This window comes from Anolis carolinensis, unplaced genomic scaffold (assembly GCF_035594765.1).
Source record: "Anolis carolinensis isolate JA03-04 unplaced genomic scaffold, rAnoCar3.1.pri scaffold_8, whole genome shotgun sequence".
Classification (NCBI taxonomy): Eukaryota; Metazoa; Chordata; class Lepidosauria; order Squamata; family Dactyloidae; genus Anolis; species Anolis carolinensis.
The window spans coordinates 4211025-4224591 of record NW_026943819.1 but is presented as its reverse complement, the minus strand read 5'-3'; the positions used below and the strand labels follow the sequence as shown (position 1 = coordinate 4224591).

At 42.6% G+C, this 13567-nt stretch overlaps 2 protein-coding genes across 7 annotated transcripts in view; both read left to right on the top strand.

Moving 5' to 3' along the window:
• Window positions 1–3624, top strand: part of usp2 (ubiquitin specific peptidase 2) — an 88550-nt gene extending 84926 nt beyond the window's left edge. For all 6 annotated transcript variants that reach the window (XM_062960783.1, XM_062960779.1, XM_062960778.1 and 3 more), the window contains one exon: window positions 1818–3624. In XM_062960783.1, coding sequence (XP_062816853.1) covers window positions 1818–1905 — 88 coding nt within the window. In that variant the 3' untranslated portion in view covers window positions 1906–3624. The remainder of the gene's footprint in view (window positions 1–1817) is intronic.
• Window positions 3625–10166: 6542 nt separating this feature from the next.
• Window positions 10167–13567, top strand: part of mfrp (membrane frizzled-related protein) — a 34541-nt gene continuing 31140 nt past the window's right edge. Inside the window, exon 1 of the mRNA XM_062960777.1 lies at window positions 10167–10553. Coding sequence (XP_062816847.1) covers window positions 10416–10553 — 138 coding nt within the window. The 5' untranslated portion in view covers window positions 10167–10415. The remainder of the gene's footprint in view (window positions 10554–13567) is intronic.

Here is a 13567-nt window from a genome sequence, read left to right as displayed (position 1 = left end):
GGAGATGAGCACCAACCCCCAGAGTGTGAGTAGATCAATAGGTACTGCTCTGGCGGGAAGGTAACGGCGCTCCATGCAGTCATGCCAATGGCCACATGACCTTGGAGGTGTCTACGGACAACGCCGGCTCTTGGGCTTAGAAATGGAGATGAGCACGAACCCCCAGAGTCAGACACGACTGGACTTAACGTCAGGGGAAACCTTTACCTTATTTCCCTGTAATTTCCCATTCCCTCTCTTTGTCCTAAGACCGCCATTTCTTTTGTTATAACCCAATCAGTTCCTAATATTTGGTTTGACACATTTTGTATAGTCTGCCAGAAGTATTGTACCTGTTTGCATTCCCACATAGTGTGCATAAAATGCCCTTTCTGTTGACATCCATGCCAGCACTGAAAAATCAGCTTAACCCAACATCAACTACTGCAGTAACAATCCTCATAAGAACAGACAATTGAAAGAGCAGACATTTTGACTAAATAGCAAAATAGTTATTGTTGTAGACAAATGAGGTGTATGGGGAAGCAATATTGTGTTGTTGGCGCAAATCAGGGGTCCTCAAACTTTTAAAGCAAAGGGCCGGTCTGCAATCCTTCAGACTGTTGAGGGGCCGAATTATCATTTGAAAAAGAAATACGAACAAATCCCTTTGCACACTGCACATGTCTTATTTGTAGTGCAAAACAACAACAACAACAACAACAATGAAAGAACAATACAATATTTAAAAATGAAAACAATCTTAACCAACATAAACCTATCAGGATTTCAATGGAAAGTGTGGGCCTGCTGCTGGCCAATAAGATAGTCAAGTTAATTAGGATTGTTGTTGTTGTTGCTGTTGTTGTTGTTGTTGTTGTTGTTGTGTGCCTTCAAGTCATTTCAGAATTTGGATGAGCCTAAGTCTAAAATTATTTATTTACTTACTACATTTATTTACTACGTTTATATCCCACCCTTCCTACCCCGAAGGGGACTCAGAGCAGCTGTATGTACATACAATATATTATATTATTAGCATAGCACAATATTAGCATTATACATTACTATATTGAACTATACCATTATACTGTAATACTATATGTAATATATAGCATATAATTAATATTATTATATGGTATTATTATTAGTATTATAATGTATAACATTATAATATTTTTATCAATATTATATGTATATATAATATATTATATTATTAAAATTGATATTAAAATCTATATATATAAAAGAGTGATGGCATCACGGCAGCGGACAAAACAAGAAAAGTAAACACCCCACAACCTTGAAAAATGACAGCACAACCCCTCATCCATGCCTTTAGGTTGATACAACAAAAAGAAAAGAAAAATGAAGTCCTAATTAGAGGGAGAGGAATAATTGTTTTTATCCAATTGCTGCCAGTTAGAGGACTAATCTCTGCCCACTTGGTCTCCTAGCAACCAACTCAGCCCAGGGGACCCTTTACGTTAACTACCACCAATTCCTTAATACTTTATTTCCCATACCGCCATACTTCGCCACAGCAACGCGTGGCCGGGCACAGCTAGTATATTATAAAACTGAGGGTGGGGGCCAGGTAAAGGACCTTGGAGGGCCGCATCTGGCCCCCGGGCCTTAGTTTGGGGACCCCTTGCATAAATAGTGGTGCTATGAGATGGGCAGCCAAGGGTATGGCTGTGGGGTCAGAGAGGACAAGGCATCCCAGCATTGCAATATTAGGGGATGATGGGATTCCAGAAGCATTTGAAGGGGCGTATCTGTTCCAGATGGAGACCCAGTCTGCCCTGACCGTGTCCTCTTTCCTCTCCTCTCCGCAGCGTCACGCCGCTCTCCGCCAGCCACGTCCGCAGCAGCGATGCCTACCTGCTTTTCTACGAGCTGTCCAGCCCGTCTTCGCGAATGTAGCCTTCTCCCCATCACACCCATTGACTCCTTAAGGAGGCGAGAACGCCAAGCTCACGGATGCGCTCAATGGGGGAGACACCCAGGACTATGGTGACTCGAGGGATTTTTCTAAGCCTTTTTTTTTTCTTAAGAAAAAAAATTACAAAAACCAAAAAAAAAAAAAAAAACAGGAGGGAGAAAGCCCTAATAAAGCATTGACTAAAGATGCCGACTTTTGCGGAAAGGCCTTTCTCCTGGTTCAGGACTGAGGATGAAGAAAACACTGGCAGTTGAGGATGGCTTCTCGGAATCCTCCTCACGTTCTTCAGGGTACTTTCTTCCACTTTTGGTTTCCCTTCTCTCTTTCTCACCCTCCACTTGCTTCCCCTCCACCTTTGGTGTGTGTAATAAACCATGAACAGCAGCAAACAGGGGCAGGAAAACTCTCTGTCCTGTTTTATCCACAAAACCTCTCCAACCGGCTCCCAAATTTGGGGGCAAAGTGTGTCACAAGTAGACGGACGTCTCCAACGGTGTCTTGAAATGCATTGGAGAGCAATGAGAAACTGTGCGGCACTTTGTAGGAATCCGTTTCCAAATTTCGGCTCTCAAATAAAGGCATGCAACGCAACGGGATCCAGAGTCCAGCGTTCAAAAATGATGAATAAAGCCACTTGTTGACAATGTCCGATTTCCACTGCATGTGAGAGTACATTCGTGCTCTGCAAACTTTCTGCGGGGAGTGTCTTCTCCGAATTTCGTGGCACTGAGATGGTTTCCTGCGAGACTCAAGGAACTGAGCAACCTCACCTCTCTCTCCCTTTTTCTATTTTGGAAGAACGCTTCCCAGTTTGGTTCCCTTTCTAAATGTCTTTTTCTAACAAAGCTCCGAAGCTGGGATTTTACAGGGTGGATTTCTAACTTTCGCTTCCCAACGGTGCCTTAAACTGTCCGAGAGGGAGTTCTGCATGAACCAGAATTCCCCTTTTTTTGAGGCACAAAAGGTGTAAACTTGGCAAAAAACAAACAAACCCCATACTCTCCTTCCTTTCCCTTTTGGAAATGCTCAATGTTGCTTAGGTTTTGCTTTTGCTTTGGGTTCTCTGCTGTAAAGACAATGGCTTCTCCTGCCAAGGAGGCAAAGAACTGAGCCAACTTCAAAATGGTTGATGTCAGTCAACCATTGAATGTCAGTCACTTTATTTAATCTTTTATTTATTCTGTCCGGAAAGGCGTCCCAACCCGTGTCCGGAGGATTTGCTCTCCGGCAATTTGGGCGGAAACTCAACCTTCCTCGGTTGACTTTCAGTCCATAGTTTTGCAATCATGAAACTTTGGCAAGCGTCCGGTCCTCTGTGAGGAAAGTGAGGAGACAACACTCCTCGACCTAAACTTATCCTGCATTAAATCGGGCACTGAAGTATTAGACGTCGATATGGTTATGCCGAACGTGGTTGGCATCAACGGAACCCAATGGTGCCCCTTTCCCTCCGAAAGCCACCCTTAACCCCATGGCTTTCAAAGGGAAGCTTCTTTTATCTCAGTGTTTTTCACTCCGGCATTAAGGGCCCCAAGACAGAGGGCAAGTTGATATAAATAATGGGTTGCCTTTCTCATTGTCTACCTTTTTTTTTGGCTTGACTTAACGGCTTGTTTACTGTGTAAGCAAAGTTAGGGAAGGGATTCCTGCCGTTCGTAAGGGAGACTTGTACAGAAATAAAAACTGTAGCTTGATAAACACCTTGTGGGTTTCTGCGTGTATATTTGCATGGGTGTTGTGTGTGTGTTTACCTGTGTTTGCTGCATTTGTTTTGAAAGGATACACAAAGGCCTGCTTAGTAGAGAGAGAAAGTGATTCAAACAGCAGGAAAAGATATTTTATTTCAATATTTATTTTGGACTGGATGGCTCTCCAATCCCTTCCAAGATTCTATCATTCTGTGATGGGTTCTAGGTCACCCAATAGACTATATGAGTGACCTAGAACCCATCATAGAACAATAGATGGAGGAGTTCTGGATTCCCGAAACCCAATTCCAAACAATAGTGCAGACAAAGATACCATTGGGTTGTTGTGAGTATTCCGGGCTGTATGGTCATATTCTAGAAGCATTCTCTCCTGATGTTTCGCCCACAACTATGGTAGGCATCCTCAGATTCTATAATTCATCGATGGGTTCTAGGTCACCCAATAGACTGTATGAGTGACCTAGAACCCATCACGGAAAGATAGTTCTTGTCATTTGTTTTTATTAGCTAATGTTTAAATTTTTATAATTGTGCATGTCTTTTGTCTGTTGTTGTGTTTTATATTGCTATTGTTTTTATTCGGGCTTGGCTCCATGTAAGCCGCCCTGAGTCCCCTTTAGGGAGATAAAGGCGGGGTATAAAAATAAAGTTGTTGTTATTATTATTATTATTATTATTATTATTATTATTATTACTATGACACAGCAAACAAGATAGATATGCTGGATTTCATATCACAAAATCACAAGTCGAACACTTCCCAAGTGTCTAGGACTGTGTGGTGTATTATTATTATTATTATTATTATTATTATTATTATTATTATTATTATTATTATGACACAGCAAACAAGATAGATATGCTGGATTTCATATCACAAAATCACAAGTCGAACACTTCCCAAATGTCTAGGACTGTGTGATGTATTTTCGGATGATGCATGCAGATCCCAGCCGGGTGGCCTTTTGCAGTTGGCAGATCGTAATTTTGTCAATGTCTATTGTTTCCAAATGCCGGCTGAGATCTTTTGGCACAGCACCCAATGTGCCCATCACCACCTGCACTGGTTTCTGCCAGAGCCTTCGATCTTGAGGTCCTGATAGCGGCCTGATAGAGGTCCTGATAGGTCCCAGGTGCGACTGTCACCTGGGATGGCGACATCAATGATCCAAACCTTTTTCTTTTCCACAACTGTGATGTCTGGTGTGTTGTGTTCCAGAACTTTGTTAGTCTGGATTCGGAAGTCCCACAGTATCTTTGCGTGCTCATTTTCCAATACTTTTGCAGGTTTGTGATCCCACCAGTTCTTTGCTGCTGGCAGGTGGTACTTGAGGCATAAGTTCCAATGGATCATTTGGGCCACATAGTTGTGCCTCTGTTTGTAGTCTGTCTGTGCGATTTTCTTACAGCAGCTGAGGATATGATCAATGGTTTCGTCGGTTTCCTTGCACAGTCTGCATTTTGGGTCATCAGCTGATTTTTCGATCTTGGCCTGAATTGCCTTTGTCCTGATGTCTTGCTCCTGGGCTGCAAGGATCAGGCCTTCTGTCTCCTTCTTCAGGGTCCCATTCGTGAGCCACAGCCAGGTCTTCTCCTTATCAGCTTTTCCTTCAATTTTGTCAAGGAACTTTCCATGCAATGTTTTGTTGTGCCACCTGTCAGCTCTAGTTTGTAGTGCGGTTTTCTTGCACTGTTTTTTTGTCTGCTGTGCTTTGAGGAGTTTCTGATTTTTTACTTCAATCAAAGCAGGTTCTTTATTATTATTATTATTATTATTATTATTATTATTATTATTATTATTATAGAAGCATTATCTGAGGATGCCTGAGATGAAACGTCAGGAGATAATGCTTCTAGAACATGGCCATACGGCCTGGAAGACTCACAACAACCCAATGATTCTGGCCATGGAAGCCTTCGACAACACAAAGATGCCACTGCCATTGCGTTCAGCTTGGCTCGCTTGCACAAGCGGCCATGAGCTGTTGTTTTCCTCTCTGGTTTTTCTCTGCGGCCTGGAGTGACCAACCTTTTCCCGGGTTACGAAAGATCCCGAAGGCTATCTGCAAGGCCCAGGGAGAATGTGCCTAATCCCCCAGAAACAATCTTCTCCGGCCGCCTGGGCTCACAAGGAGCCCGCGTTCTGGCTCGCTCCCCTCCCCGGCAATCCGGCCTGCAAACAATGACCTCTTTCTCCTTCGCTTTAGCAACAGGCCAAGAGATTTGGCGCTAAGAGATTTCGGAATGCGCACGACTTAGCAACAGTGCTAGACACTACAGGAAAGGGCTGCAAATGCCAACGTTACAAGAGAGGCAGCAAACCAGCTAATAAGGAAAACCTTGAGTTCATCAATCCAGATACAGAATAAAAAGCCCGTACAGTAGAGTCTCACTTATCCAAGCTAAATGGACCAGCAGAAGCTTGGATAAGCGAATATCTTGGATAATAAGGAGGGATTAAGGAAAAGCCTATTAAACATCAAAGTAGGTTATGATTTTACAAATTAAGCACCAAAACATCATGTTATGCAACAAATTTGACATAAAAAGTAGTTCAATGTGCAGTAATGCTACGTAGTAATTACTGTATTTATGAATTTAGCACCAAAATATCACGATGTATTGAAAACATTGACGACAGAAATGGCTTGGATTATCCAGAACCTTGGATAAGCGAGTCTTGGATAAGTGAGACTCTACTGTAGTTCAATACGCAGTAATGTTATGTTGTAATTACTGGACTTACGAATTTAGCACCAAAACATCACGATGTATTGAAAACACTGACTACAAAAATGCATTGGATAATCCAGAACCTTGGATAAGCGAGTCTTGGATAAGTGAGACTCTACTGTAGTTCAATACTCAGTAATGTTATGTTGTAATTACTGGACTTACGAATTTAGCACCAAAACATCACGATGTATTGAAAACACTGACTACAAAAATGCATTGGATAATCCAGAACCTTGGATAAGCGAGTCTTGGATAAGTGAGACTCTACTGTAGTTCAATACTCAGTAATGTTATGTTGTAATTACTGGACTTACGAATTTAGCACCAAAACATCACGATGTATTGAAAACACTGACTACAAAAATGCATTGGATAATCCAGAACCTTGGATAAGCGAGTCTTGGATAAGTGAGACTCTACTGTAGTTCAATACGCAGTAATGTTATGTTGTAATTACTGGACTTACGAATTTAGCACCAAAATATCATGATATATTGAAAACTGACTACAAAAATGCATTGGATAATCCAGAACCTTGGATAAGCGAGTCTTGGATAAGTGAGACTCTACTGTAGTTCAATACGCAGTAATGTTATGTTGTAATTACTGGACTTACGAATTTAGCACCAAAACATCACGATGTATTGAAAACACTGACTACAAAAATGCATTGGATAATCCAGAACCTTGGATAAGCGAGTCTTGGATAAGTGAGACTCTACTGTAGTTCAATACGCAGTAATGTTATGTTGTAATTACTGGACTTACGAATTTAGCACCAAAACATCACGATGTATTGAAAACACTGACTACAAAAATGCATTGGATAATCCAGAACCTTGGATAAGCGAGTCTTGGATAAGTGAGACTCTACTGTAGTTCAATACGCAGTAATGTTATGTTGTAATTACTGGACTTACGAATTTAGCACCAAAATATCATGATATATTGAAAACTGACTACAAAAATGCATTGGATAATCCAGAACCTTGGATAAGCGAGTCTTGGATAAGTGAGACTCTACTGTAGTTCAATACGCAGTAATGTTATGTTGTAATTACTGGACTTACGAATTTAGCACCAAAACATCACGATGTATTGAAAACACTGACTACAAAAATGCATTGGATAATCCAGAACCTTGGATAAGCGAGTCTTGGATAAGTGAGACTCTACTGTAGTTCAATACTCAGTAATGTTATGTTGTAATTACTGGACTTACGAATTTAGCACCAAAACATCACGATGTATTGAAAACACTGACTACAAAAATGCATTGGATAATCCAGAACCTTGGATAAGCGAGTCTTGGATAAGTGAGACTCTACTGTAGTTCAATACGCAGTAATGTTATGTTGTAATTACTGTACTTACGAATTTAGCACCAAAACATCACGATGTATTGAAAACTGACTACAAAAATGCCTTGGATTATCGAGAGGCTTGGATAAGCAAGGCTTGGATAAGCGAGACTCTACTGTACTTATTTTGTGGAAGGCTGTTTTGATTGTGGGGTGTTGTTATTGCATCCTCAAAAGATCCCAAATGTTATTGATCATCTTTCCATCTTCAATGTGATAACGCTAGTTTTATAGATGTTATTTATTTATTTAGTTATTCCCGACATTTATACAATTCTTAAGTAGTATCATAAATGTAGGAGCCCCCGGTAGTGCAGCATGTTAAAGCGCTAAGCTGCTAAACTTGCAGACCAAGAAGTCACAGGTTCGAATCCAGGGAGTGGAGTGAGCTCCTGCTGTTAGCCCCAGCTTCTGCCAACCTAGCAGTTCGAAAACATGCAAATGTGAATAGATCAATAGGGAAGGTAACATTGGCGCTCCATGCAGTCATGACCTTGGAGGTGTCTACGGACAACGCCGGCTCTTCGGCTTAGAAATGGAGATGAGCACCAATGCTATGTAGTAATTACTGTATTTACGAATTTAGCACCAAAATATCACAATGTATTAAAACATTGACTACAATAATCCAGAACATTGGATAAGCGAGTGTTGGATAAGTGAGACTCTACTGTAAATGTAATAGTAGCAACAATAATAGAGTAAAATAATAAATGTAATAATACCAATAATAATAGAGAAAAATAATAAATGTACCATATATTCTCGAGTATAAGCTGACCCAAATATAAGCCAACCAGGACCCGAGTATAAGCCGAGGGGGGCTTTTTCAGTCTTAAAACAAGGGCTGAAAAACTAGGCTTATACTCGAGTATATACAGTAATTGTAATAATGATGGGGATGGGTGGTCTTAACCAAAGGCCGGGGTAAAAAGCCAAGTTTTCAGGCTCTTCCGAAACGCCATCAAGGTGGGAGGATGCAGCAGTTTGCTTTTGCCTGAACCGACAGAAAAGGAAGTTCTGGAAGTGATAACGCATGGGCCACAAAAATACCGTGTTTCCCCGAAAATAAGACAGTTTCTTATATTAATTTTTGCTCCCAAAGATGCTCTAGGTCTTATTTTCAGGGGATGTCTTATTTTTCCATGAAGAAGAACTCACATTTATTGTTGAACAAAAAAAAAGAAGAACATTTATTATATACTGTACAGTAGTTGTCATCACAAACCAGCATAACCAGACAAACTGTGAATCCTATCAAGAATTTCTTATTACTACCATTATTTCCATGTATATGGTACATACATTTATCGATCCTACATGCTCTGGTGTTCTGTTCGTTGGGCATGCTTCCAAACAAAAACTTTGCTAGGTCTTACTTTCGGGTGAGGCCTTATATTTAGCAATTCAGCAAAAGCTCTACTAGGTCTTATTTTATGGGGATGTCTTATTTTAGGGGAAACAGGGTCTTTAGCAATTCAGCAAAACCTCTACTAGGTCTTATTTTCTGGGGATGTCTTATTTTAGGGGAAACAGGGTCTTTAGCAATTCAGCAAAACCTCTACTAGGTCTTATTTTCTGGGGATGTCTTATTTTAGGGGAAACAGGGTCTTTAGCAATTCAGCAAAACCTCTACTAGGTCTTATTTTCTGGGGATGTCTTATTTTAGGGGAAACAGGGTCTTTAGCAATTCAGCAAAACCTCTACTAGGTCTTATTTTATGGGGATGTCTTATTTTAGGGGAAACAGGGTCTTTAGCAATTCAGCAAAACCTCTACTAGGTCTTATTTTATGGGGATGTCTTATTTTAGGGGAAACAGGGTCTTTAGCAATTCAGCAAAACCTCTACTAGGTCTTGTTTTATGGGGATGTCTTATTTTAGGGGAAACAGGGTCTTTAGCAATTCAGCAAAACCTCTACTAGGTCTTATTTTATGGGGATGTCTTATTTTAGGGGAAACAGGGTCTTTAGCAATTCAGCAAAACCTCTACTAGGTCTTATTTTATGGGGATGTCTTATTTTAGGGGAAACAGGGTCTTTAGCAATTCAGCAAAACCTCTACTAGGTCTTATTTTATGGGGATGTCTTATTTTAGGGGAAACAGGGTCTTTAGCAATTCAGCAAAACCTCTACTAGGTCTTATTTTCTAGGGATGTCTTATTTTAGGGGAAACAGGGTAGGTCTGGGGCCACAACTGGTTGCAATCCACGAAAGCTCCCGTGGCCATAAGTCTGTTGGCCTTGCAGGTGCTCCTCAACCCTCGGTGGCTTCGCCGTCACCGGCTAACACCGCTATTTGGAAATTCCTCTGGGACGCAATCGGCCTCCGTCTCCTGGCTCCCCAGGAAGCCCTTGGGAGGCGAACGCGGTGTGCCTTTAAGACTGCCCCTTGTCCATGCCAGGGTCCCTGACCTTGCCGTCCTCAGCTGAGTTGGATTAAGGCAGTTTTCCAAGGGGAGGGGGAAGGAAGGTGGCCGAGCGCTTTAATGCTTGCAAATTCTCCCGAGAGACCTGGCAGGCCCCCTTGTCCCATGCGCCTGCCTACCAGAATGGTCTTGGGTGGCAGAGGCGACGACGGCAGGACCTCTGGGTTGGACAAGAGCGAGCTTGGCGCAGAAGAAGTGCATCCCTGCCTTGTCCTCCTCGATGCGGTGAAGCCCTCCAGGCCGTAGGAAGACCACGACTGATGCCGCAGGAGGTGCGGGGATGCGGCAGCCTCGGCCGAGCAGGGCTCCTGTCCGCCTTCCCCACACCGCCTCTCCCCACCGCCATGAAGGACTACGCCGAGATCATCCTCTACCCTGAGGCCCAGGATCAGAGCAAGGTACGGGCAAAGCAGGGTGGGCATCCGTGCCATCGGTGGGCACCGTCTGGATCTATACAAACATACGATAGTCTATGTACAAAGAAAATGTGTCCAAATAACATATATTATTAAAGTTCCCCGTACAAAGCTCAATTTGGCCGTACCAGACAAAATGAAAAGGAGCAACAGCTCTAACACAAAAGTTATTCAAGTCTGGTATTGGTTCCAATGTATATAGGCTTCAGGGATACATAGTCAATGAAAATATCTTCCAAACAATTTAAACAGATGGTTGGTCGTGTTGCTGTATACTGGAATGAAGAAAATAATGATGGAGCATCGCTCTCAAAAAAGTCTTCGAAAGTAAAGTCCGAATAAAGTCCCAAGTCTACAGGGGTCCCGGGTATTTTTGTACCCTGTTTCAGGGAGAAAATCCCCTTCTTCAGGAGTTGTTATACTCGGCAACAATGAATTTCTATCTAAAACAAAACATAGAGTAACAAATATTTTACCAGAAGTATTAACAGAAGTAAAGGTAACCCATATAACAGTATTATACTTACATAGTGCCTAATTGCTTATACTGAGTGACTCTGCTTGTGGTGATTTCAACTGCAAGTGATTCTGGAGGTTCATTCAAAGGTTTTTAAAGAGTACTTGGTACAAAATACGAGACTTGAATAACTTTTGTGTTAGAGCTCTTGCTCCTTTTCATTTTGTCTGGTATGGCCAAATTGAGCTTTGTACGGGGAACTTTAATAATATATGTTATTTGGACACATTTTCTTTGTACCTAGACTATCGTATGTTTGTATAGATACTTTACAAGTATTCTGGGATTTTGTATAGTAGTATAGCCATATTAGTATGGACACCATCTGGAGTCAAACACATTGGGGTTGCATTCAGATACCCACAAAAAAGGACACAGAGAGGTTGGGTGAGCCGTTGCAAAACTTGGTCTGGTCTGAGACTTCTGATACCATATATACAGGAAGAACCCAAGTTACAAAGGCTCTGTAGTTGAATTTGTATATAAGTCGGAACAGATAGATAGATGGATGGATGGATGGATAGATAGATATATGGAGCCCCTGATGGCGCAGCGTGTTAAAACGCTGAGCTGCTGAACTTGCGGACTGAAAGGTCGCAGGTTCAAATCTGGGGAGCAGAGTGAGCACCCGCTGTTAGCCCCAGCTTCTGTCAACCTAGAACAGATAGATAGATGGATGGATGGATAGATATATGGAGCCCCTGATGGCGCAGTGTGTTAAAGCGCTGAGCTGCTGAACTTGCGGACTGAAAGGTCACAGGTTCAAATCTGGGGAGCAGAGTGAGCACCCGCTGTTAGCCCCAGCTTCTGTCAACCTAGAACAGATAGATAGATGGATGGATGGATAGATATATGGAGCCCCTGATGGCGCAGCGTGTTAAAACGCTGAGCTGCTGAACTTGCGGACTGAAAGGTCACAGGTTCAAATCTGGGGAGCAGAGTGAGCACCCGCTGTTAGCCCCAGCTTCTGTCAACCTAGAACAGATAGATAGATGGATGGATGGATAGATATATGGAGCCCCTGATGGCGCAGCGTGTTAAAACGCTGAGCTGCTGAACTTGCGGACTGAAAGGTCACAGGTTCAAATCTGGGGAGCAGAGTGAGCACCCGCTGTTAGCCCCAGCTTCTGTCAACCTAGAACAGATAGATAGATGGATGGATGGATAGATATATGGAGCCCCTGATGGCGCAGTGTGTTAAAGCGCTGAGCTGCTGAACTTGCGGACTGAAAGGTCACAGGTTCAAATCCGGGGAGCAGAGTGAGCACCCGCTGTTAGCCCCAGCTTCTGTCAACCTAGAACAGATAGATAGATGGATGGATGGATAGATATATGGAGCCCCTGATGGCGCAGCGTGTTAAAACGCTGAGCTGCTGAACTTGCGGACTGAAAGGTCACAGGTTCAAATCTGGGGAGCAGAGTGAGCACCCGCTGTTAGCCCCAGCTTCTGTCAACCTAGAACAGATAGATAGATGGATGGATGGATAGATATATGGAGCCCCTGATGGCGCAGCGTGTTAAAACGCTGAGCTGCTGAACTTGCGGACTGAAAGGTCACAGGTTCAAATCTGGGGAGCAGAGTGAGCACCCGCTGTTAGCCCCAGCTTCTGTCAACCTAGAACAGATAGATAGATGGATGGATGGATAGATATATGGAGCCCCTGATGGCGCAGCGTGTTAAAACGCTGAGCTGCTGAACTTGCGGACTGAAAGGTCGCAGGTTCAAATCCGGGGAGCAGAGTGAGCACCCGCTGTTAGCCCCAGCTTCTGTCAACCTAGAACAGATAGATAGATGGATGGATGGATAGATATATGGAGCCCCTGATGGCGCAGCGTGTTAAAGTGCTGAGCTGCTGAACTTGCGGATTGAAAGGTCGCAGGTTCAAATCCGGGGAGCAGAGTGAGCACCCGCTGTTAGCCCCAGCTTCTGCCAACCTAGAACAGAGAGATGGATGGATGGATGGATAGATATATGGAGCCCCTGATGGCGCAGCGTGTTAAAGCGCTGAGCTGCTGAACTTGCGGATTGAAAGGTCGCAGGTTCAAATCCGGGGAGCAGAGTGAGCACCCGCTGTTAGCCCCAGCTTCTGCCAACCTAGAACAGAGAGATGGATAGATAGACAGACAGATAGATAGATAGATAGAAAGATAGATAGATACAGCAGAGTCTCACTTATCCAACATAAACGGGCCGGCCAAACCTTGGATAAGCGACTATCTTGGATAATAAGGAGGGATTAAGGAAAAGTCTATTAAACATCAGATTAGGTTATGATTTTACAAATTAAGCACCAAAACATCATGTTATACAACAAACTTGACAGAAAAAGTAGTCCAATACTCAGTAATGTTATGTTGTAATGACTGTATTTACGAATTTAACACCAAAATATCCCAATATATTGAAAACATTGACTAGAAAAATGGCTTGGATAATCCAGAAGCTTGGATAAGCGAGGCTTGGATAAGTGAGAGTCTA